Consider the following 26,855-nt stretch of genomic DNA (forward strand, 5'->3'; position numbering starts at 1 on the left):
AATGAAAAACAGAATTCAACGTTTGAATTTGACCTTCTTTAAAGTAAAAAACTAAACGCAGAATTGTGATGTCACTCTGGATTATTTGCTCAAGCACCGTCTTCTGACTGTGAATGCTCCAAATAAACAATAAAACTAAGCAGGATCTCTGCTTTATTTATTATTCCCTTTAATACTTTTAGACAACAACAGAAATCCCATCAAGTCTTTACAGTCTTATGCTAAAACTTCCTGCCTACTGTACCAATTTCAAACATGCAGATCATCCACAGTCAAAAAAGTATTCACGCACCCTGAACCTTTTCACTTTTCGCTGTATTGAAACCACAAAATTCAAAGTATTTTCTTACAGTTTTACAGCATTTGATAAGCCAAAAAAAAAAGTTGTGCATAATTATCAAGTTGAAAGAAAATATGAGTTTTCAATTGTTTAACAATCTGAAAAGTTGGGCATACATAATTCCTCATCCACTATGAATCGATACTTTGAAGAACCATCTTGTCCTGCTAAACTTTTAGGGATCATTGCACATTTCTGGTATAAGATGAGAAAATATAAAAACGTATAAGGAATATCTGACGTTTTGCAAGACTCTGCATTTGCATGAGCAGTTGAGGCTTTTTCTTCAGAAAAATACAAATGCTTCTCCTTCTTTTCTTTCATTCTGTTTCAGAATGAAAGAAACAGAATGAAAGTTTCTCCCCTCATCCAATGCAGAAAGTCCAGCCGAGACTGGGCCCTTCATTAAAACAGACCAATGAATTGGTGACACAACTACCATGGGCTAAACACTGAAAAAGGCTTTAATAGACCCAGGCACGAGTTGAAAAGCAATTAACTTCCTTTTCATTACTTCCACTTCAAATACTTTCTAATCCCATAGATAAAAACTAAATCAACACAAGACTTTTTTTCCTAAGATCTAATCACACAAATCAGCCAAAAGTACATGTGTCTGTTTAGCATATCTGATCTCAAGCGAATGTTTCAGCTTTTCTTGCAGGCAATGGCTTTTAATCCTGCTCCTCGTTCGCTTTGTTGGTAAAGTTTACACTGTGAGATGTGAGATTAATCCCTGTCAGGCACGTTTTGTAACACGGTGCCCTTTGTTGGAAATGTTCAGTCACTGTGCCACTTCCTCTGCAGCTGTTCGCCGGTTCTGCAGATCGTTCCTCACTCCGTTTGAGTTCACTGGGGCTATAGGTGACCTACTTTACTCTCAACTGTAAATAGCTCCTGGAATAATGACTGAGTCCTTGGCTGATTCAAGATAGCAACAGTTCATAACTTCTCTGAGGAAATGCAACATTGAGGTATGTCACCGAGAATGAAACCGTGGAATTGTACAAAACAAAAGACGTCCCTGCGGAGGATCCATCCTGCTGCATTTATCATCTGATTGACTATTGCAGTAGGTCTAGAAAGTTTATACATCTCTGTTAAAATGTCAGTTTTCTGTGATGTAAGAAAAATGAAGACCAATTATCTCAGGCACTTTTCAACCTGTAATCAGAGCCATAAACTACATTTTTTAATATTAAGAATGTGGTTGCACAGAATGCCGTTTACATTTGGATGTGCCTGTTCAGATTGAACGGCCACAGCACATCCCCTAACTTTTAAAGTGCCTGTGATTAACCCAATTCATTATATGTTCATTTTCTTTCTCTATTCACATTCACAGTTTTCTTATTCCTTCCCGTCTGCAGCGTCATTGTTCTGTTCTCAAGCAATTTTACCACCTTATAAAAGAGCTCTGCGACTGTGACAGACAGCCTGTGATTAAGATTCCTGGGGTCTAGACTCTGTTTGGCACTATAAGCTTCAACCTTTCAAATCTGAATCCAAATAAGAATGAAAAAAAGAAAGAGTTTGATGAAGAAATACAGGGAAAACTGACAAAAATGATATTTAAAACAGAGACTGAAAGTAGGCTATAAATTAGTTCACTTCTTTAATTTGTATGCCCACTTAACAGCCCAGATGTTTTTCCTTGTTTATATATTGAATTATAGGTATATATGATCATAAAATGATCAAACCTTACATGTAGTTTCTTTTGTTTTGTGATGATTTTATTTTAATTATATAACTTGCATATTAATTCCACTGCTAGTCCAGGTGTCAGCTAGTCAGTTCTTCAAAAAGCTGATTTTAAACCTCGACCAAACTAAAATATATAGAAGAGACAGGCAGATAGATAAGATAGCCACATTTCATTTTATGAAAACCAGTAGCAAACTGCTACTTTTCATATCCAACAAATCCTGAACAAAAATTACTTAGTCAAATTATTCAAGGGAAAATTTTAATTCATGTGTCCAAGATAATAAACAAACCATTTAATTACAATCTAAATTAAATATTTCCTTTAAACTTTAAAAGCCTACAGTAAATTCCTAAAATGAAAGAATTTTTACAACTTAAATATTTAAATAATGCAGCACAGTGCTAATTGTCTGCAATCTCCATACAGATACAACAAAACTCTGCAGGGTTACAAAGCACAGAGTTTCAATGTTATGTGGTATTAAATTGACCAATGATTTCAATAATTTATTGACGTGTCACTGGTCTAATCAGAGGCATAACGGCTGTATCGGCTGTGACCTTTAAGCCCCAGACGTGTCAGTAGAGGAAAAAAATACAAAAGCTGATTTTAGCCTTTGAAGCCTGAAAAACCACTTAATCCTTATTGATGTTTATGCTTCTTTTTCAAAAATCTTTAAGAGGCTCACACACTCATTAATTCATAACCACGTCTTGATCTGTCCGTTTCCTTTCAGACAGTTTTTAAGTTGTTGATGTTTTATATTCCACCGTTTTATTTCAGAAAGCATATTGTCATTAGGATATGAAATCTTATCTACTGAATGTAATAAGCTCAATCTGCCTATTACGGGAAACCAAGGTTATGATTCTTACTGGAGCCATTGAACACATACTTCAGTATATTAAGGATAAGAAAACTTGTCATTCTGTACAGTTTTTATAGACCTCATATTATAGTTTTGTGTTTTTTTCCATCCCCTCTTAGTTACAGGGTAGCTTCCTGCAGAAACATTTTTTCAGTCTAAACCATGTAACAGATTACAAAAGTTAATTGTTTTTTCACTTATACAGTAACATTGATACGAGTCATATTTTATTTATTTAGTGTATGCTGCACATACAGATATATACAAATGCCTTCAAATATTAATGTAGACGCATTAGTGCTAAATGATCTTTGCTGCAGTTCTCCAACAGTAAATTTTGGAGATTTAAGTTACCTGGTATGTTCTCTTGTCTTTCCCATTTGGAGAGTGACTTATAGAAATAGGCCTCATGTCGTACTAAACTCTCAGGAAAGCAAAACCATTGTGGATTACTAAAGAAAAGTACCTTAAAAGTCTAATCAACAATTGAAAGGAAAACATGTTTCCACTACTTTTAATTCATAGGAATTGCCGGTAGCTAGGTTTTCTGTAAATACAAAATACCAAAAGTGGGTTCTTTATTTTATTTATTTATTGCATGCTGCAATGCATAAAGTAAATGTTAATCTCAAAATGAATAGATATCAAACCCATATCCGGAAAAAAAGTAGTGCAGTGTAAGATAAACATTTCTCAGTTGTTCTATTATTTGCATTTTGTTTGTCATACATTTATTTCTAACATTTTTACACATTTTTCTATCATATTTGCTCATCTCTATTCTCACCACATTTTGTTTCTGCTTTTCCATTTTATTTATACTTTGAGAAATCAAGTTTCAGTATGAATTGTTTGTCCCATCAACAATAAGAGCTGATAGACAGTCCCTTGTCTCACCCTAACCACACGCAGCAACCTGTAATGTTGACATAGTAGGAGTGAAGATTCTGCTGCAGCAATATTTATTTTTCAGTCAAATTGTTCCAGACACAAACTCACCAAGGCAGAGAACATTGAAAAGAAAGACAGTAATAAAGTAAAAAAAGCTAATTGGAAGAAAAGAAATATCTTCCATTCGATTTAAAATTTTTTAAATATTTTTTCTTGCTATTATCCAAGTAGCATTTAATGTTCAAAATAGCATTTAAAACCCTTAATTGTCTGCACAATTACTGTAATTTCTCGTCTGTTTACATGATGGATCTTTGTTATAAAAGTGGTTTTGGTTCCATGCTTACCTAGCGGCATGCCGATGCCGTAGCCCTTGGTGTCCAGCAGTCCTCCTATCTGTGTGAGGTTACAGTTGAGGCCGCGGTGATACTCGTTCATGGTGCTCTCCATCAGGAAGGCATACTTGGAGTTGAGAACACGGGCGATTCCCTCCTCTGTGCTTTTCACAAAAACGCTGGGCAGTTTGGAGTTCATGTAGTTCCACATCCGCTGGTACGTCTGGTACCGCGAGTTCTGCACAGAAATGGGGAAAATAGCAGTGGGAAGACTTATCTGAAATATCAATTAAATGTCTATGAATGCAAAAAGGAAGAACATAAAATAGAATATATGCATCCTGGAGAAAAATGGAAAAGTAAGCAGACAGGCAAGAATATCCAATAATGTTAACCTGAATAAAATATAGAAGACAAGCAAGATCAAAGGAGGAAATATAAGGAACATTTTGGTTCTGACTAAGTTGGATGACACAGCAAATCAAAACAGAAACAGATGTTTTCAGCTGGTTTGTTGTCTGCAACACCCAGACATTTTGCTTTGATAGCAACATGTCAGCAAATAAACGCAAACACGCTCTGGTGTGTTTTTCCCTTCAGTGCAGTCTGAAAACAACATTAATGTATGTAGAGAATAAAAGGGTTCACACAACATCTGAATTCAGCCATCAAGAGAAATGCAAATAAAACAAACGCAAGACAAGTCGATCAGAGGAAACTAGTAAATACTGGATTGGATTTCACTCGGAGGGTTCTGAGAAAACACAAGATGCAGGCTGGTTGCCAACTTAGCCGTGGTTCTGTTGCACTGCTGAATAATAACCAATCACTTCACTTGTTCTGTAACTGTGCTGCTTTTACACTGCTTGGCTCTGTTGCTAAAATTGCCATCTGGTGGGTTTACCATGAAACAGAGATTATTCTGACAATATTTTTAAGCCATTTTAAAGCCATTTAAATTGTTAGGTCAATAAACCTGACATCTTGGCTGCAGCTGTTTACTAGAGGTTAAAGCTGTGGGCGACTCCAGCGATAAAACAACCTTGTAAAAGTTTCACACTACTATGCTGTTATGAATGCTTTTACTGTGATGGTTCATCACAATGCAATTATAAAGCCCAGACATTCATTTTAGTGCTTTATCGTGATAAACGATATAAACACAGCACTACCCTTGCAGTGTGTCCATTGCTGTTATGCTGTTAATAAGACTTGGTAACAGAAGCAACAACCATTATGGTCTGTCTTGCTTCACTGATGAAGCTCCATTTGGGCACCTCAGTGTTGACTGGGATGAGAATGCAAATTAGAAATATTATTGGGAAAAAGTTTGATTTGTTTTGTGTTCATCTAATAAAAGATCTTGCAGTTTTGCAACCTTTGAAAAGCTTTTATGACAAACTTCAACTTAACACTATGATAGATAAAGAAAACTGGAAAAGTATTAACTCTCTATAAGTTTTTGAACATGTCATAAGAGAATTGCAAGCTTCATTGTATTTCATTAAGACTGAATCCGTCATACATAAAGAAGTGCAGAGCTATAAAGTGATGCATAGTTTTGGAAATAGTTAAGAAATATAGTATGAGTTGGATGAATTGTAGAGAACTTTAATGCAAGCTTTGGGATATTGGAGCATTTTGGTTTTACTGTCATATTGTTAGCTTGTCGTCAGTATGAACGACTCTACAGTAGAGTTTCCATTTGTAAAATATCTGTTCTTTTCTGCATGACTAAGTGCTTCATGTGGGCTCAAAAAGGAAAATGAGCTTACACAAATGACAGGCCTTTGTGTGCATTTATTTTCTGGCTCAAAACATAATTGAAGCTATCTAAAAAATAGAAAGAGTATCACATCACTGCAAACCTATGAAGACCTGGTTTCACAGGTCTTCATATGAAAGACTTCATATGAAAAGTCTAGTAAGGAGGAGAGACGAGTGCGTTAGTGTTACTCTGAAAGAAGCGGGTATTGCCCAGAATTGTTCTTTATGGAGGCTTGATAAGATTAAATTGTTGGAAAAAACAAAACAAAAAAAAAACACAAAATATCAACCCATAAGCCATTTTAGTCTCTGGATGTACAAAGTTTGTTATGACGTACTCAACAAGACCTAAAGTATGTTTACAGTCATGCACTAATTCACGTTGGTTTGCCATCTAAAAGTTGCAATTATTATGGGAGTTTAGAATATTCTTTAACATTTTTTAGCATTTTGTGTTTTTCATGGCAGATAGTTTATGTTTACAATATGTATTTCAAACTGTACATGTGAGAAAACAGGATGAGAGTGGAGAAGGTGTCATCTGTGTGTAATAACGCGTGTAGGTTTTGTATGTTTCTGTGGATCAGGCACCGAGTGCGGTAATGGAGCATAACAATGAAACCGGCTTATGAAGACAAACACAAAACGCTCTATTCTATCTATCGTAGGGACAGGAAGGAAAAAAACACCACTTGTCGTGTAGTCACTTCCTTTAAATGCACGTAAATATATTTTTTAAATTCTCACCTACACATGTTCCCAAAGGCTAACACACCAACATCAGAGAGAAGAAAAACACACACACACACATACACGCCGACAAACAGATGTCAACTCAGACGCCTGGAGCGCTCTCATAAAGCAAACACAGGCAGTCACCCACCTAATACAAGCCGCCATAAAGAAGAGCACACACAAACTCAGAGGAAATGTCACAACAAACATTCAGCCTACTAGCAGGATACAAGCTACATACAAACACTTTAGAAAATTCAATAAAAGTAACACCATAAATCTGTAAAATCCACTAAATACAGAAAGAAAAGCAAAACACGATCTTGGATATAAACTAGCGGTATGCAACTTTATTTCAAGTATAGTAAAAACTCAAAAACAATTTGTAAAAACAAGCTCTGAAGCATAAAGTAATCATAAAATCATAATTCCTCGGATTCAAAACTACAGCTTCCATCCTGTTGCACATTTTCATTTGTCATTGTCACATTAAGACAAAATTTGCACAAATTACTCTGCGGTTTAATCCCTGGGAAGAAAAAACATAATCAGTAAATCAGACTTTGAAGAAATCAAACCTATTCTGTGCATCTCCAATACAAACATGCTACAAACTAGCAGCAGAGGATGGTTTTTACCATGAAGAAAGTCATGGTGCTTCCTCCATGAATGGTGCCGTACTCAATGTTGGTCTGGTCAGCCAAATCATCTGGAGACTCGATGGGAACCTCCATCCTCTGAACGGTCAGGAAGGCTGCCAAGTTGGCCGTGTAAGAGGAGATGATGATCAGCGTGAACGCCCACCTTAAAGGGGAAAGAAAACGAGGAGAGATCAGGTTACTGCAGGTCTTCTGTCATCTGAATTACATACAAGATTACTGGACGCCTGGAGGAAATCAGATTGTTGAGCTGGGAAATTACCTTTTCTTGGCAAGGGCCTTTTTCTGATATAGCAAGGATTTGAAAAGTTTTTAAAACCACTTACATTTTCTGTTCTGTCATTTCTATTGTTTAAAACACAAAGTTTCAGCACAGGCAGCATTTTCTCCCCCCTCATTCATGCTTTTGTGCTCCTTTCCAGCCACATAGACAGATTTCCTTTGCATACGAGAAAGACAATGACAGCTGTTTTTAAAGTCATTGCACTGAATATAAAACAGCACCACCCATCACTCTCATTAAGGTAACCCTATTTTGAAAGTACAGTTCCAAAGCCAAGAGTGCCATTTCCATAAAGCAGCTGACTGCAGGCATCAGCACCTGAGCATATGACTGTGCTAATAAATCTGCTAATATTAGCTTCCTAGCCTTTTACTATACAAAAACTAAATGATTAAAAAAAAAGAAGCAGCATTCTTCATTTACTTTAAAAACTGAAATTAGATAAAGTTACACTAACTTTTTGTTTCTTAGTTTTGTTTGCAAAACAATACATTTATTGGTCAGCATGCACAGAAACGTTAGACCCACTGCTGTCCAAAGGAACACGAACTACACTAAAAACATGTAGTTGATGTCCCCACACTCAAATTAGTGATTTATGGTGTGGATGAATACAGAATGTATGTGTAAATGTTGTAATGTGCTAGAAAAACTACACTAAAAACCTGAGGAGGTTTGCTCGATCAGCAAGCCATCAGTTGCTTTTATTGTGGAATAACTTTTATGAGTAAACCTTCAGTGACATTACACAGAATTTTATGAAGTCACGTATTGATATTTTCCTTCGCTTGCACTATGTGTGTTATGCTTATAATTACGATCATAAAGAGTTTTGTAAGCATCAGTTTTTCAGCAGCTGAGCTCTGCCTGCCCGTCGGTTCCAGTTCCAGTAACTCTGATTTCTGCAGCCCATCCAGAAACTTTAGACAATTTCACCCTCAAAAACCTTATGGGAACAGTTTGGGGATTTGTTGTTCCTGTTCCAACATGGCTGAGAATCACTGCAAAAAGACAGTCAGGCATTCATACAGAGCAAAAGGGTCTGACCTCAGAAATGCTTTCTATAGTCAGAAATCCTCATAAATACATTCTTGAATTATGTGGAAAATTTCCCAGAAAAGTTGTAGATATTGTTAATGCAAAGGGTGAGCCAATAATGTCATTAAAACCTACAGTATGTATTAAGAATGTGAGGTCACTTAAGTTCATGTGTATGAAAGTGGATTTTTGGCATTAAGATACATACATGATGACATAGGACATCTCCTGGACTAATGCTTTTTTCCACACTATAAAAATGCTTACAAATTAAAACTTTGACATTTTATATTTCTTCACAATATCGTCAGTAAAAAAAAAAAATTTGCTTTAATTCACTCTCAAATCTTAGAAACACTGTAAAAACAGTAGTTAAATATTTCAAATTTTTTCACAGCTATAACCTTGTAGAAACAGGACGTCCTTGCTTACCTAACAACTTATTTCAAAAGGAACATCACGTTCCAGACACGTTTTTAATTTTCCCTCTCATTCAACTCAGTGATCTGCTGTTCCTGTCCTTTTCCTCTGTCTCCTTTGCTCGCAGCGCTTACTTCTTTCTCAGCACATGTCTTTCAGAGCTCCCTCGGGAGCATCATCAAACTTGAATTTTTGTTGGCTTTGCTTTCGTACATTACTTGCATAAAATATTGACACTCAGGAAAAGAAACTTTTGTGTCAGCTATTTACCACAAATCCCAAGACTGCATTTAATATCTAAATATTCTGATAGAAATGCAATAAAATAACTGCTTACAAGATACAAGTCATTGTTAAGTGTCTCTTTCCACATCTTTGAACACAAAAAAACCTTTTCAATTTGTGGTAAGAAGACTAAAAGAAATAAACACAGCTGGCCTCTAGAGAAGCTCTTAGAATCACAAAGTGATTAAATCTTCTTATTCTCTCTCGTACATTAGCATCCACGTTCAGTCACATCAGAAACTCTGCAGGTCTTTAAACTCGTTCTCAAGATGTGCGCAGGTAAAATTAAAAGCAGCCTTTCCGCACAAATGTCTCTTTACAACGTCAAGGTCAAACATCAAAACAAGGAGACAATATAAAACCCATTTCTAAGACGACAGGAGGCGTTAAGCTGCAAAGGCACAGAAACAGCCTAACTCCTCTCTAACTCACCACACACCGCTGACACATCTGGTGGACAAGGCTCTGGGCATTATCTCTGATCCCTGCTGCATGAAGCCGCCGATGGGGAACCACAGGCTGTTTCCCAGTGTGTACTGGTTCTCCAGCATGTCCCTGCGCTCCCGCAGACACGGGTGAGGGTTGTACCACTCGTATGGGCTCAACCTGGCGAGAGAGTGGGAGTCTGTTGAAGCAACCTTGATGACAAGCTGTAGCACGGTGATGCACCTCTGTCGTTTAAACAAGCCAATCAGTCATACAACCACCTGTCAAGCCGTGTGAGGAGACATGCCCAGGGGAAAAATGATATATGACAGGTGGCTTGTGTTTAACAATATAAATGGCAAGAGAGCTCATATGTGAGCTGCAGACAATCAGTGCAGTGTGTGATGTAATGGACTGACCTTGCTGCCAGGAAGAGCACACAGCTGACAGCCAGGTAGGCGAGTAACATGAAGAGCCAGACAGCTGGAGAGAAAGGATCCAGGAAGGAGAAGTAGCCTGGCTTCCGACCCTGAAACAAAGTGGAAAAAGAAGAAGTAAAGACACAGATAGATGAGAAATCTGGGACAGATGGGGACAGACAGCAGCTGTTATGAAATGCTCCCCTTCGCACCACAGGAGGGCAGTGTACTCCCCCTCACTTTAATACAGCGTCTGCAGTGCTTTGATACTCTAATGCTTCGATCCATAAATGCTGTTTAACAATGCTGTCTGCCAGAGCGAGCCTGGCGTTGACCCAAAACCTCATTAGCAATGTAAAGCTGCCACTGTAACACAGCTCTGACTTACTGAGCAAAAATAAATTCTCACTATAAACTTCATTGAGGACTTACACTAATACAATCAAAGGGATCAACTCTCCAGCAATAAGCGGTTTCGCTCATTTCAGCGAGTTCAGCCTGCCGTCTTCTTCATCAATGGGAGGGACTTAAAAACATATCAAATCCAGTACAGGATCTGAAGTAAGTATCAGCCAGCAGGTGCCCGACAGCCGAGATAACACCCTCACCAATTGAACTCGGTACAAGATGCTGATCCCCAGGGTCATGAAAGGCTTAGAGAAGTCGATAACTTTCTCTCTCTCTGATGTGATGGTGAAGCCTGCCACGGCCAGGTCCGCTTTCTGGAGGATTGACACAGATAGATGGGTGGATAGATAGAAGCAGGGGTGAGCAGGAGATAGAAGCGGCAAAGGACAAGAGAAAAAGTACAGAAAATGGTCAGCAAAAAAAAACAAAAAAAACAAAAATAGACAAACTGTTCCTACCAGTATAGGTTTTCTTGCATTTTATAGTATAACACATACTGCACTGTATTTAAATAAACAATTATGATGTGAAAGGAAAATTATTCTTTTTCTTATTTAATGTTAAATTACAACATTTTAAGATAATACCCCGTTGACAGTAAAGCATCTAAATAAAATGTTACCCAGCGAATCACCTTCAGAAGAGTCCACATGTGCATAATTTGATCCATTTTTAAATCCAGCTGTTCTGAAAAAACTTCAGCAGTTTGTTTGAGAACAGTTCAACACAGCAAACATAGAAGACGGTACTCTGGCCCAAACTTGAACTTTCCAAACTTCATGTAAAAGAAATATGTGGAAAAAAATGCAGGGCGGAAAACCAACACTATTTTTGTGCTTGTATTGTTCCTGCTGTGAAATATGGTGTTGGCAGCATCATGTTGTGGGGAAGTTCTTTTCAAAAGGGACAGGTAAGCTTGTAAGAGTTGATGGGAAGATGGGTGAAGCAAAATAAAAAGTAATCCTGGAGCCAAATCAGCTATAGGCTGAAAAAACATGACGACTGGGATGGAGGTTGAGCTACAAACAGGAAAACAAACCCGAACATTCAGCAAGAGCTAAATGTTTATTGCTGAATGTTTAGCAAGAACATTCTTGCTAAACTTTGTTTATGTTAGTTTAGTTTAGTTTAGTTTATTTCAGACAAACCTTTCACCGACAGTGTAAACGACACAAAGTACATAATATATTTCTTTTTAAAAAAGAAAAAAAAAAACAAAAAAAAAAAACAACAAAGAAACACATCACATCGGTGATTATGAGTCTGAAAAGGAGTATGCTGAAGTATAACTTATGTGGTCATACCCCTTTTCCAGCTGTAATTTATCACAGTATTTTCAATGTCCGATATCCTTTCTGACAAGGAAATAATAAGTATATTAAGATTTCCTCAGCTAGATGAAAATAGTGCATACACACACATACACATCTGTACACATGCATATATATATATTTACATATACAAACATATATACGTACATACACCCGTATACACACCCATCTGCTTATAGACAAAATACACTGTTATTTTCATACCTTTATATATTTACCCACACCTGCGCCGACATGCCACCTACTTGATGACATCCTACCTAAAGTTTTGGTTCCCAACCAGGATTATCCCCCTTGTTCTTCCTTATAACTTTGAATAATAGTTGCCTTGAGACCTTTCTTAAAATGTCTCATACTTGGACTTTGCTTCAGCTCTTTAGAGAGTTTATTCCAGATCCTCACACCAACCCCCGAAATGCACAATGTTTTCATTGTTGTACGAGCCTTCAAGGTTCTGAAGTTAAGGTTTTCTCTATAGTCATATCCCCCCACTCTATCGGAAAATAATTGTTGAATCTTTTCTGGCAATATTTTATTTCTGACTTTAAACATAATCTGTGCAGTTTGAGACTCTACTAAATCAGCGAATTTCAATAAATAAGAATCTATAAATAGATTGTGGGTATGACAGCAAAAATCAACCTTATGAACTAAGCGAATGGCTCTTTTTTGTAATGTACATAATGGTTGTAGTAACGTTCTGTAAGTGTTGCCCCAAATTTCCACACAGTAACTTAGGTAAGGTAAAATAAGTGAGCAGTACAGAATGTATAGGGCAGAGGAGTTTAAATATTTTCTAGCATTAGCAAGGACTGCAATACTTCTTACCAATTTAGATTGGACATATCTTATATGAGGTTTCCAACAGATCTTGTTTTGAATCAGTACTCCCAAAAACCTAATTTCAGTCACTCTCTCCACAATCATATTATCAATTTGTATTATTAAATCACTCTTCTCTTTACACTTACCGAACAACATAAACTTTGTTTTATCTAAATTTAGTGACAATTTGTTAATATTAAACCACTCCTTCAGTTTACATAAGTCTTGATTCATTTCAAACAACATCTTTCTTAAATCTTCACCCGTGCCAAAGATGGTTGAGTCATCAGCAAATAGTACAAAATTAAATCTCTTAGATACCTTACATATGTCATTTATATACAAAATAAACAATTTTGGCCCCAATACCGAGCCCTGAGGGACACCGCAAACAATATCCAAGCATGAGGATTGGAAATTACCCAACTGCACAAATTGTTGCCTATTGCTGAGATAATTTTTCATCCAGTGCAACACTACTCCTCTTAGACCATAACACTCAAGTTTTCTGAGTAGTATATCATGATCAATTGTGTCAAATGCTTTTTTCAAATCAATAAATACCCCAACAGCATGTTTCTTTTTATCTAAAGCACTGGTCACCTCTTCCATTAAATGCATAACTGCCATTGCTGTGGATCTTTGTGACCTGAATCCATACTGACTTTCAGTCAGTAGATGATGTTTACTAAGAAAACTTTCTAGTCTGACAACAAATGTTTTTTCCACAATTTTAGAAAATTGTGGAAGTAATGAAACAGGCCTATAATTTGTGAAATCATGTCTATTCCCCGATTTATATAGTGGGATTACTTTTGCAATTTTCATTTTTTTTGGAAATATTCCTGTTTGAAATGACAGATTACAGATATATGTTAGCGGTTTAATAATTTCCACAATCACCTTCTTAATTATTATCATGTCGATGCCGTCATAATCAGTTGACCTTTTATTTTCACATTTATTTACTATATCTATAATTTCGTTTTCCTCCACTGCTGTAATAAACATGGAATCTGGATTTCTCACTAATGCATCCTTTGATATTTCATGTCCTGTGGGCTGCGGTATTTCCTCAGCCAACTTTGGGCCCACACTCACAAAGTATTTGTTAAAATTGTGAACTATCTCTTCCATATTATTTAAATGTTTATCTTCATTGTTTGTGAAGTTTTGTGGATAACTGACATGTTTAATATTTTTTCTAATAACCTTGTTTAAAATATTCCAAATACCTTTAATATTATTTTTATTTCTGTCCAACTGTTTACTATAGTAATCTTGTTTTGCTTTTCTTAAAACAACAGTCAGTTTGTTCTTGTATTTCTTATATTTATTTTCTGCCACAGTTGATCTATGCCTTATAAAATCTCTGTATAGCTTATTCTTTTTTTTACAGGCATTTTGCAATCCCTTTGTGATCCATGGATGATCAAAATATTTATTTTCAGAAGGAAATTCTACAATCGGACAATTTTTGTCATATAATAATTTGAAGATATTCAGAAAATTATCATATGCTTCATCCACGTCATTTTCTTTTAGTACTGACTCCCAAGTTTGTTTAGATAAATCTTCTTTAAATGCATTTATAGTTTTTTCCGTCCTTAATCTTTTATTGATTGGATTATTTTTAGTCATTACTTTCTTGTGGCAGATATCACAAACAACAAAAACAGGTAAATGATCACTGATGTCATGAACTAACAATCCACTTATGGTGTTGTCTATTAAATTTGTAAATATGTTATCTATTAATGTAGCTCTATTAGCTGTGATTCTGCTAGGTCTCGTAATTTGAGGGAAAAGACTCAGACTACATGTGGTATTAATAAACTCTTCAGTCAATTTGTGATTGTTGACATTTAGCAGATCAATATTAAAGTCCCCACAAATAAAATAGTTCTTTGAATTTATAGCTGTATATGTTTTCTCAAACCATTCTATGAAGAGGTTCATGTTAGAACCAGGAGCCCTATATATACAGCTAACAATTATATTTTTATTTTTTTCCATATATATTTCAACTGTTAGATATTCAAAATGATCTTTAACCACATTAGTCATGTTTTCAATTAACTTATATCTGAAATTGTTGTCCACATATACAGCTACTCCTCCACCAATCTTTCCTTCTCTATTAATATAACTAAATTCATAACCCTCTAATTCAAAATCGGCTCCCTTATTCGAAGTAAGCCAGGTTTCTGAGATAGTAATGACACTAAAAGGCTGTTTAAATTGATTTAAACAATCCTTAATGTGGTTAAAGTTCGCATATAAACTTCTACTGTTGAAATGTATTATGGAGAATTTATTGTCTGCATTAACTGTAATATTATATTGTTGAGTCGAGTAGTAGCAACAGTTATTCCCATTATTATAGAAAAAGTTGTTTTCTGGGTCCAAGTCCTTTTCCTTATCCTGACTTTTATATTCAGTATAGTCAAAAGTTTTCAGTTCAGGGTAGTCTACTTTAGTTTGAGGTTCTAATGTTGTATCCATAGCCGATGAGGACAACATGTTGTTTAACTGAGACATGGTGATTGAGTGTCATATGCAATCATCTAAGATCCCTAATATAACATAAAACATTCAATTGTACTTATCCAGGTCAGCGGTGTCTCGAACAACCAGAACCTTTGCCTCCTCTGGAGTTCCATTAAGTTTAACGAAAACCTTACAATTTGTTGTCCATGTTGCTTGAATCTTTCCTTGTTTTCTCAGAAACCGAGCCTTTCTGGCGATATCAGCATTCTTCTTGGTCAGGTGCTCATTAATAAATACATCAGATCCTTTCAGCAATCTGCCTTGTTTTAACAGGGCAAACTTGTATTTCCTCTTTGTGAATCTCATGATAATGGCGGGTTTATCATCTTTTCCTCTTCTCGGAAGCGGGTGGCATGCTTCCACGGTGTCACAGTCCACCTCTATCCCCTTGGTCCGGAGGAAAGAAGTCACCTGTTTCTCTGTGGAGTCAAGCCCTTCTACCGATGGTTCACCAACAGTACTAGTTGCAGCCACAGCGCTGGCATACGAACTGGGCTTAACTCTAAGTCCCGTGATGATCACATCATTTATCTTACTGTACTGTTCCAATTCGGCCACTCGGTTCTCCAATGCAGCGATTCGTTTATCCTTTTCCTCATTAGCAAGTCTCAACGACTTCACTTCTTTCACTAAGTCCAAAATGTTGTTTTGGTGCAGCCGTATAGCTGTCACTTCCTCCGAGAGAAAATCCAAGGATTTCTTGATATCATCCAGATCCTCTGAAGCTGGAGTCTTTCTGGGTCCCATTTTCTTTCAATTTCACTTTTTTTTCTCTTTTTTATTTATTTATTCTTTTACTTATTTATTCTCCAATGAAAATTCCTCGCTACAGCTTACTAGTTACCTTCCAGATTTCCACTGCCTACCGGCTTCCAGATTAGCTTACAGTTAGCTCCCACCGCTTACAGGCTAGCTTCGGATCGCTGTTTATGAATGTCTTTCATTCAGCCAAGCAGGATAAAGTAGAGTTTCGACGTCTTGATAAGGAGAGTTGGCGTATTCTCAGAAGTTGTTTTGTCGCTTCAGTCCCAGTACAGCTAACAGCATGCTAACAGCAACAGAGACGAGTACGTCTTCGTGATCCTTCCTCCTTCCATGTTCAGAACAAAGGAAAAAAAAAAATCGCAATTTTGTGGTATTGCAGTTTAGAGATGCTCTCAATCAAACAGGATCTATTTTGGAAAGAAGAATGAGAAAAATCATGGGTAAAAACAAAGGCAGCACAGGTTTTTGGGCTGCTATTTGTTAAATTTATTGTCTTTTATCATTTTCTGTTCTTGCACTTGTCTGCAATTTTGAGGATGTAAAGATTTATAGGGTACAGAACGTCCCTCAGTGGGAAGATTCAGGTGCAAAAGTTTGAATACTTCTGCAAGGCACCACACTGAGCGTGTTAAAAGTTCACTGTGCCACCTTTTATGAAATATGCAGACTTGCTATTTTCTCTTGCACACGCTCGTACTATTTCTCCATGATCCCAATTAAGCTAATTGAAAGTAAACACTAGGTCCCTGGTCTTTCCACCTGCATAAAACCTGCAGGTCTCTGGTCGTTCTGCCTCCTCTTCATCTCTTCCATTAAAAGCTAATTGATGAACATGGGCTACTAATTACAACCGAGTGATCGGGCTACGAGGAGAGCGGGGAGGGGTGAGGAAGCATGGAGAGCCGGGGGAGCGCCGCTGTGGCAGACCCCACACAGGGACCATGGCTCAGTAATTGAAGTATACCGTATGGTAATTAAACGGAGAGGGGCTCTCATTAGCCTGCTTCAACCAGAGTGTCAGTCACAGGCTCAATAGGCCTGGACAGGTTGAGTGGGGAAAAAAATGTGATATTTGTATATATGCAAAAGAAAGTGGTTAGTAGTGGTTTTCAGCTTGGAAACACGGAGCAGGCAATATTTAGCAAATTTTTCAGTCTCTGCTGGGGAATTATCAATTCAGCCTTTGTCCTAGATAAGAGTGTTACTCCCCTCTGAGGGCAATTTGAGACATGGGGAGTTACAGCAGAACTGTGGTTTGGGGCTACAGCACAAGTGTGTGTACAAGTATGTGGCTGTGTGGATGAATCGCTGTGTGTTTGTAGCACATTTTCTATTGTTATTGCTGCATGCGTTCTGCAGAGTACTCACCCTGTTGATCAGCTCTCCTACCATGCCGGTCCAAGAGCCGTTGGGCTCCGGGGCCCCATACAGCCCGTCATCCACCAGCTTGATCTTGAAGGAGAATTTTAAGATGCCTGCCAGCTCCCTCAGCATGTCAACACAGAAACCCTCATACTGCTCGTTTCCCTCGAAATCCTGGTAATTGTCCTTGCGCATCACATATGGGTTCTCCTGTGCAGAGGGAAAACATGACGAATCTCAGTCTAAAACAGGCAGAGTGTTTAGTTGTAGAAGATATTACCTATCACTATTGATTTGTTGTAGGGATTTTCAAACAGCTAATTAAGGTTTAAATAACAAGGCAGTTCAAACGTTTTCCTCATTAACTTGTTTAGAACATGGAGGAGAATCAAAAAAGATTCAAATTTTTTTGAATTAACTGAAGAGATGCAAGTGGTGTCAAAAGTTTGTGCTAATTCTTTGCAACAAAATTAATGAGCTAATAAAAAGGTATTTAGTCCCTGATTATTTTTTTTGCGTTTTTCCTTTTTTGTCAAACTTAAATTTCAGAAAATTACACAGTTTTTAATATCAAAGACAACTTGTTAACATGAAAATCTAATTTCAAATGATCTTTTAATAGGAGTAAAATCTAGCAAAGCCAACCCCCAAAATACTAACATGTCATGATGAACACATCATGTTTTAAAGTCAAATGCAGGGAGGCAGAGGCAGCTTGTAGATGAAAAATGTTTAATGAAAAAAATTGAAAAAAAAAACACACAGGGAGCCAGAGCCAAACAAAAACAGAAATCCAGAACAAAAAGCCAGCATTATGAAACAGGGAAGTAATCAGAGTTAACAGGAGGAATCGGCAAATTCTGAGAGGAGCAGAAGTGTTTAAGTACTGGGAGAGTTAATGTGGAACAATGGACCTGGGCTGATGGGCTAACTGGTTGAAGACGTGAGAGGAGAGAGAGAGTACACAGGGGACTAGGAAATAATCTAAAGAATCAGTAGGCATAAGGAACATAATAATATAACTGGAATAACATAGAACAGCTTGACAATAGATAAACCATAATCACTAAGAGAGGATTGAACTTAAAAACCAAAACTAAACTGATCTAATGAAAATAAGAAGCTAAAGATTACAGAAATAAATCAAAAACTACTCAAGATACTAACATAATACCAGGTTGTGCCACCCGTTGGTGGCAATCACTGCCATCAACCTTTTATAATAACTGAGAAAGAGTCTTTACATCACATTTCGGTTGTTTTAAAATCAGCTACACTATAAGGTTTTCAAGTTGGACAGTTTAAGGAAGTGCCATGACATCCAGACGTTGTGTTGGCTCATTAAAACCTTTTTGCTTTTTTGTTGTTGTTTTTCTATATTAGGAGAGCAGAAATGAGAACGTTGTCCAGTTCCAGACCAACACACCGTCACCCTCATGGCCGATGCTTTTTGTCTGAATTGTTGTGTTTATGCCAAGTGCAACGTGATACACACCTTTCCAAAAGTTCCACTTTTGTTTTAGTCCATAGAATATTAATCAATATGTTTTGTGGTAAATGTGAAACTGACCTTTTTTCAAACTCTTTTCATAGATGCCATTTCTGCTGAGTCTCGCATTAATGCTGAATCGTAACCACTGACTGAGTAATTTTGTTCCATGTTTTTTTTCTATTTGTGAATAATGGCTCTCTCTGTGGTTCGCAAAGCCTAAGAAATTGCACTGCAATTCTCTCCAGCATGATAGATCTCAATGGCTTTGTTTCTCGTCTATTCTTGAATTTCTTTCTATAAAAGGCATTAAGTGTTGCTTTTTGAAATCTTTTAGTTACTTCCTACTTCATGTTGTGAGATAGGTAAGTGATTTCTAATTTACCAAGGAGCTGGTTTACTTAGGACCAGAGTGGTTTGGATAACCTTTTCTCTAAATAAATGTAATCATCATCTATTCATCATCATTCATTATCCTTGTCTTAAATTAAAAAATGTGGTTGATGATCTCAAACGTTTAAGTGTGACAAAAAGGTAAAAACTGAATAAACACAAAAGGGGGGAAAGCTTTTCACAAGACAATATATTTTCAAGCCTCTACTGTAAATATATTAACAGTTGTCAGTCATTTTAAAAGATCTGACAGAAGAAGAAAATGTATCTCTAAATGTGTCAAGGGATTTTTATAAAAAATGTTTTCCAAAGTTTGACCTCTGATGGGTAAAGGTCAGCACGCCTCAGCAGAATCAGTACACCTTAGAACATTTTTATCTGCCCTGTGAGTCTCTTACAGCTACAGAACACTAATTGAAAATTGCTTCAATAGACATAATTCGCTAGTGGGAGATGGCTGCAGATGCAGGTTAGTGTGGGACCTTGACAGATTAAAAAACTACAGTCTGCCCGGTGAATAAAACTGATGCAGATAAATCTGGGTAGCAGCAAGACTATCGTAGAAAGAGCCTGATTAATCTCAAAAGTGATGCAGCAGAGAAATAAATGCATCAAGTTTCACAAGAAAAATTACGTTTCAGAAACTCTGGCAATAGAAACTGAATCAGAAAAGTGTGGATTGATTAAAAAAAAAAAGTCTACCAAGTGATCTAAACAAATCACTTAATGACATAGCCAGCCTTTAGTTTAAATTTACTGCAACACACGTGTAAAAAGTCACAAATTGTAGCATTGTACTGTAGAACAACTAATAATTCTCAGATCTTAACAATAAACATTTTGGATTATTTTTCCTATCCACTTTATGCTGATAACTTTACAATAGATAGAAAAAATTAAATAAATAGGATGATCTGACATCTAAACAGTGAGTGGGAAGGGATGCAATGGCTGCAGTGCAGAAGGGTGTAATTTGTGTAAATTTACATAGGTTACTCAGTGTAAATTCAAGGACTTAACAATATGTAAAATTACTGAATAAACAGAAAATGCTTTTTTTTCTTCAGTTCTGAATGCCGATGGCTTCTGGATAGAAACAGTTCTCGAAACGGCTGGTAGGTGTGCAGGTGCTTCTGCTAATGGCTGGATGATCTTCAGTGAATTCTTGCTCCAGTGCAGTTTGTAGCGCTCCTGGGAGGCTCATATTGCTGTTTTGGTAACTATGTAATCATCTACAAACCTCGGCAGAGCTTTTCAGAACAGAGCATTACAGCTGCTGTAACAGGCTGTGAAACAGCAAGCCAAAATGTCCTCAGTGGTGCATTGAGAGAAGTTGCTTAGTGAGTCCAACCTAAACTACTTGGTTGTGACAGAAACAAGCCTCTGCCTTGCTGATTTCTGATTAGGTCATGTTTGATCCTCACTCACATTGATTTAAAAATCCTCCGACTCTCCTCCAACAGTCCCCTTTAGCTCTGGAAAGCTGTTGTCCTGAAACTAGGATGACCAGCTTCTTATTTCTTCAATGTTAAATGACTCTTCAGAGTCTGATGTGTAAAAAAAAAAAGATGATGGTGCCATTTGCAAATTTAATATTGGAGTTAAGGTAAAATTTGGCTGGACAATCATGGGTGAAAAAGATTGGACCTAGCACACCACTCTGGGGGACGGATTAGCAGAACCCCACAATTGCATAGTAAATGTAGGAGAACGTTAGTGTTTATAAGTATTTAAAGGAAAAACATGAAGTGTTGCTTTGTAACTATTGATTTAATAATAAGAAATAAATTACTGAGATGATTAAGGATTAAAGCACTAAAATAAGGGAATTGTTCTACCATAAAAACCTCCGAGGGAGAAAAAGAATCTTGCCGGAAAGGAAACAAGCATAAATCCCCTTAATCTAAGATATTTAATATTACTTAGATTTTAGTTTTTGCAGTGTTCAAACATAATTTCCTGATTTATTGGCGAGGGAGGGAAGTGCACAGTGCAGAAACTATTGCTTCATCTTTGGAAACGGTTTGGCCTACATGCAAAACACAGCCGGTTAACTGCAGCAGCTAGAGAGGATGTGTGCGGGCTTTGACTATGTGCTCCAAGCACTTCATGGGAACGCGGGTAAGTGCAATACAGCAGCTACTCCAGGTGTTTTGGGGACGGGGATGACACTGGTCTTGTCACAGGGCACTTTCCGTCCATATTCCTGACAGTTGAGTTGCTGTATCTTAGCAAAGTCCATTTTCTCTCTGTATTGCTTCTTGGATTTTTTTTTTTTAAACAAAGACCCAAAAGAACAGTGTCACACAACACATTTATTTTGATTTTAGTTTAATCCTTTTAAACAGTGAATACCAGGTATTTATTACAAGAAGGAAGATGACGGATCAGCAAAGACATTACTGTTTTTAAGATGTCATTAAACATCTAAATAGCCAAAGGACAGCAGGGCATTAATAAAAGACCAGCACTGTGGCAGCCTCATTTAAGTAACACGTCCTTCTCAATGCTCTGTCAGTTTCTATGACAGCTACAGCTACGGCTAAATTGCCAGAAAGAGACCAAAACACAGTGTGAGCTCCAGCACAGCAGGCAAGCACAAAAACAACTCTACTTGACAGTGTGGACACTTATGAGGTAGCTGTGACCTTACCAAGATGGTGGTGACAATCAGGGTCTTGTTCGCCAGCGTCTCTGAAACATTAATATCCAAACTGGTGGAGTTCATTGCCAAAGTGTTGTTGGAGTACCAAATCCCAATCTAACACAAAATACAAAGCAAGAGAAAATCAATAACCATTGTGGAATAAATAATGCACTCTTAAGTTCTAATTGAATCTGTTTAAATATATATTTAATCTGCAGCAAATTACAAGCTCAAGTACATCAGTCAGCACAGCCATCCCAGCGGTCTACTTTAAAATGCACACAACATTCGACACTGTATATTCTGTACTTCCTCTTTACAGCCTGTTATGTACCGTGTATCTATATTGATATAATAGTTCCCACAGGAGCCAAAAGAAATGCAGTAATATGCACCATTATAAACCAATTGCTATTTACAAGCAAAGCAATGAGCTGGTGACAGGCTGGCATTGATGGGAATAAAAAGCATCCATGATTAGCTGTTTTATAGCCACGTCTCTGTTCTTTATTTACACCTTTCTTGAATTGCATAACAGCGCATTTATTTCTATTTTATGGAGACAGTAAAGTCATAAGTGTGTGATTATGACCTAACCAATGTGCTGAGAGGATCAGCGGCTCACAGAGGCATTTCCTAGGAATATACCGCACACGTTTCAGTGGGTCAGAAGACTGGTAATGTCTCCACTGAAAAAAACTGCACCATTTCTATTATAGTTTTTATCCTGCTCTGACATTTAAAAGCTTTTTTTTTTTTTTCTATTCGTGAACCACTGCCGGGTGTCTAAAGTGGATGTCACCATACGAACAGGTGGGTAAAGTTAAAATGTTAATTACTACAGCCAAGCTCTCGGCTAAGTGAGAAGATGGCTTTTTGTGTAAGTATTGGAGACACCTGGCTGATAGCAGAGATCTGGGAGAGACACTGAGGAGATGGAAGGAGGAAGTGTTCCTTCCAGACAAGCAGTTTTCCCTGCAATCACTTAGCTTTTTAATGCTTAATCTCTCTTCACTTATTCCTAATACTTTTCTAAGGAGGCCATCAGAAAATTATAATTTTTGTAAGAAAATTATAATCGCGAGACTCCCAGGAAGTTATTTGGTTATGGGATTAGCCAGACAGCACATTTTATACAAATAAATAAAATGGGAATGAAATTGTTTGACTTGGATTGCTTTTTCTTGGTAGTTTTCTTGCAGATAATGAAAAAAATGTTTAAGACTTTACCAAATTTTTATGTTGTATTTTACATTGTTGTGCACTGACTAATATAATGCCTTGAACTTTTCCATCTTTTGTAGCTTTACAACCACATGTTTCAATGTATTTTATTAGAATTTATTAGAATGTTATAGAACAACAGTTATAAATGCATTAAAGTTAGTGCATAGTTATATTGCAGAAGAAAAACTTTAAAGTGTGATTTGAATATGTCTTCAACCCCTTTTTCTCCAATACTCCAAATAAAATTTTGTGTAACTAATTGCCTTCATACTGTATATTCAAATTAGCAACTACAAAACAAATGTGAATATTTAATTGTCCGAGCACATGCAGATCTGTCTTTGGTTTATAGCCACTAATGACACACAAAAGCTGTATTTCTTATTTTAGAAATAAAATAAGAGTAAAACAGGTAAAAATATATGTGTCATTTATTAAAACATTATAGGTGAAATGATTTATCATAGCAACAAGAACGTCGTAAGGTTATCATACTCACACTCATGTAGAACATAAAAACAATGAATACAATAGATTAAAAATACAGAAAGCAGCAGGGTGAGAACTGTGGGTCAGCAGCAACAGAATAGCTGTGCCCCAGTGTGCGTAAATAGAGTTGACCTGTATGTAATTTAATCTCAGTATATATACAACTCCTCAGAGATTTACCAGAAAACATTAGTAAACCACCACCATCATGTAGACAAAGGAACACAGCCAATAGGTCAGGGATAAAGTTGTGAAGAAGTTTAAAGCAACATTAGGTTACAAAACACTTTCCCAAGTTTTGAATATTTCATAGAGCACAGTTCAATCTATAACCTCAATGGTAGGTCTGCTATGGACTGCAAACCTAAAAAAACATGGTTATCCACCTAAACAGACCCAAAAGTAGAGCAATTCTACCAGGTTCACCCATTGTCTTTTTAGAAGAGCAGCAGAATGAGAGATATCTGAAAGAAAGTCCTAATAGCTACAATTGCTGTGTGGCTCAAGTAGAAGAAGGTGCTTTAGTCATATGAGACGAGAAATTAACCAGGCTCACATGCAAAACATTGCATGTTGAGGAAAATTCCTCTGAACACTCAGACCAACCAAAAGACTGCAATTGGGTCAATAAGTTGTTCCATAAGTATTGACCCAGTAGAGCTGAATGAAGATGCATGCCAAAGTTGTACATCACATCCTGCTTTGGTTTTATCTGCCACATAAACAAAATGTGAAAACATTTTCAATACTAATAATTAAATCTTTATTCAGCCTCCTTTTGCTTAGTGAAATTCATAATGTGGTCTATTTAAGGCTACACCAAAATAAAAATAAAAAACTTAATTAAAAATAAAATCCCTGTCAAAACAGTAATTTTAATCCTTTTGATGCAGCCCATCAATAGTTGTTTCTGCGCGATTATTTTTTAAATAAAAGTATTTTTGACTCATTAAGTCTTGTCTGTTTAACACCAAATCCTCTCTGAATTTTACATACTGAGGTACAGCACATAAGATATAAGAATTACATTCAGGACCATTTTAATGATTTTTTTTTTTGTTGCTCCAGAAAACAAACTGAGCTCATAGTTCATGTGAAGACAAAAGAGTCCAAAATCAATACAGATCAAGCCTGCTTCAAGCCTCCAGCAAATTCAGTTATGTTAGACAAAGGTTTCACAAAGGCGGCTATTAATTGGATAAAGTGTGAGCAAAGATGTCAAATTATAAAAAAGAAATATTTTGTTTTTCAAAATAATAAAAAACTAAACGTATGATTTTTTTTAAGTATACATAGTTCAGAACAAGTAAAAATTCAGGATGAATCAAAGGTAAAACAGAAACCTGATAGGAGAAATAAATAAATCCAAAGACATATCACCTGGGCTGAATTTGCGATAAAAAATCTTTTTGAAAGATAAGCAACAACGTGGAAAGCATCTAAAGGCTAAGCTTTCTATTGTTCTCCAGTAACTAAATATGTCTCTACTGCAGAGTGAAAGGCCTTCTGGTTAAACACACATCTGTTTAATAAAGCAGAGATCTCTGTAGCATCAGGGGGAATCTGCGATGGCGCTAACCTTCCTGTAAAATGCCTCTGCCGGCTCTCTGAAACCATCCAGGTGACCTGTAACTAACCCAAACCCCAAGGCTGCTGTGACCTGGCTGCTACATCATAACAGGTGGCTCCTGACCTCTTTGTGGCCTCCTCTGTGTTTCTCCAGGATCCGCAGGGTGTAGTTGGTCCTCTGACCTTTGCTGTTGAACTCCACTCGCCCCGTCAGGCCATCGTACTCCACCTGGTAGGCAGATGGACAAGGATATGAGGAAGTACGACAGTGGCAGAGGAGGAAAAAAAAGGAAATTAGGGGGAAAAATGCACAAAAACAGGCAGAGACACAAACAAACTCGGCGCTCTGCATGAAAACAAACGTGGCTCTCACAATCGATCATCATTAGACAGATAAAAACAACACTCTGGAGGAATAGAGAGCCAAAAAACAGAGAACAAGACACACGGGGAGAGAAAGAGAGAGAAAGTGGCTAAATCTGGCCTCGACAGGGATGATCAGTTGTGGATCAACTAGGAGAAAGTGACTGATCGAGAGGCTCAGAGAGGGCAGAAGAGAGAGTCAACAGCCTCTTTAATAAGAACCAGACCTGCACGTCACACCTCGCCTCGGCCACTCCACAGCCCAGGTGCTGGCACAGTTTGAAGGAACTATGATGAATAGCAGCGTGCTGGAGATGGAGCGCACCATGATGTTGACTAACAAAGACAGATGTCGGGCAGATGGGCCTCAGGCAATGAGAGATGGGACACAGGCTGCCTTGACAACAGGTCGTTGATGAGGGAAGCAGACGACCAGAGAAGGGAGATGCCAAAAAACATCAACAGACAGAGGTTACAGGCAACATGAGATGCAGATGATACACAGGGTAAACATACATGCTTTCATTTATCAATATGCTTGAAAATAACTCACCAAAAAATTTGGATTGAGATTTAAAGAGTTTGTGACTTTCAAGTATCAGGATTTTTTCTTTTGCCTTCATTACTCCAAATAGTGTGAAGATAATCTATGGTTCATTATAAAGGATTTAAACTACCATAAATCTTATTGATAAGTGGTAGATATGTGGATTGTTTTTCTTACTTTTTGTTCTCAAATATGAAATATTTGAATCTCAATCTGATTTTCAGAAATTTAAATGAAATAACTGGATTTTAGTGTCTTAGAAAAGTATTCATACCCGTTCATTTGTTTCAAATGTCTTCATGTGACAATCACAATCTTTAATGTAGTTCATTGGAGAACACTGAACAAACAACATGTTAGTTTCTTCTTTTTTTCTATTGTAAAAAAGGAAAATAAGAGGTTGTGCATCTTTTCGCATTTTGCCCCCTATAATTTGATACTCCTAAATGAAATTACATGGAATGATATCCTTAAGAATCAATTAATGTTAGTCTCGTCCTCCCCAAAACAACAAAAATGCTGAAGTATACTGCACTGCAAGTTACAAAAAAGACATAAATAGACTTATGTTGTCCTTATTAGAAGAAACAGTTAATAATAGGATTTTAAAAAGCATAAAGTTTTACTTTCTTCTAAGAAAATAAATTCCCTGCCTGACGTTTCAGCTAGTTTCAAGTTTCAGCTACACAGTAGAGTAATTACTGGAGCAGTAA

The 26,855-nt window shown here is 37.0% G+C and overlaps 1 protein-coding gene across 5 annotated transcripts in view; it reads right to left on the reverse strand.

Annotated features, from left to right (window-relative positions):
* The window catches only part of grik5 (glutamate receptor, ionotropic, kainate 5), a 148,097-nt gene that overhangs the window by 13,775 nt on the left and 107,467 nt on the right, over positions 1–26,855 (reverse strand). For all 5 annotated transcript variants that reach the window (XM_032558287.1, XM_032558286.1, XM_032558288.1 and 2 more), the window contains exons 12-19: positions 25,357–25,461; positions 21,954–22,061; positions 17,425–17,628; positions 10,786–10,899; positions 10,178–10,287; positions 9,765–9,938; positions 7,286–7,451; positions 4,158–4,383 (exon numbers count right to left, since the gene is read on the reverse strand). In XM_032558287.1, coding sequence (XP_032414178.1) covers positions 4,158–4,383; positions 7,286–7,451; positions 9,765–9,938; positions 10,178–10,287; positions 10,786–10,899; positions 17,425–17,628; positions 21,954–22,061; positions 25,357–25,461 — 1,207 coding nt within the window. The remainder of the gene's footprint in view (positions 1–4,157; positions 4,384–7,285; positions 7,452–9,764; positions 9,939–10,177; positions 10,288–10,785; positions 10,900–17,424; positions 17,629–21,953; positions 22,062–25,356; positions 25,462–26,855) is intronic.

Source organism: Xiphophorus hellerii, chromosome 3 (assembly GCF_003331165.1).
Source record: "Xiphophorus hellerii strain 12219 chromosome 3, Xiphophorus_hellerii-4.1, whole genome shotgun sequence".
Taxonomy (NCBI): domain Eukaryota; kingdom Metazoa; phylum Chordata; class Actinopteri; order Cyprinodontiformes; family Poeciliidae; genus Xiphophorus; species Xiphophorus hellerii.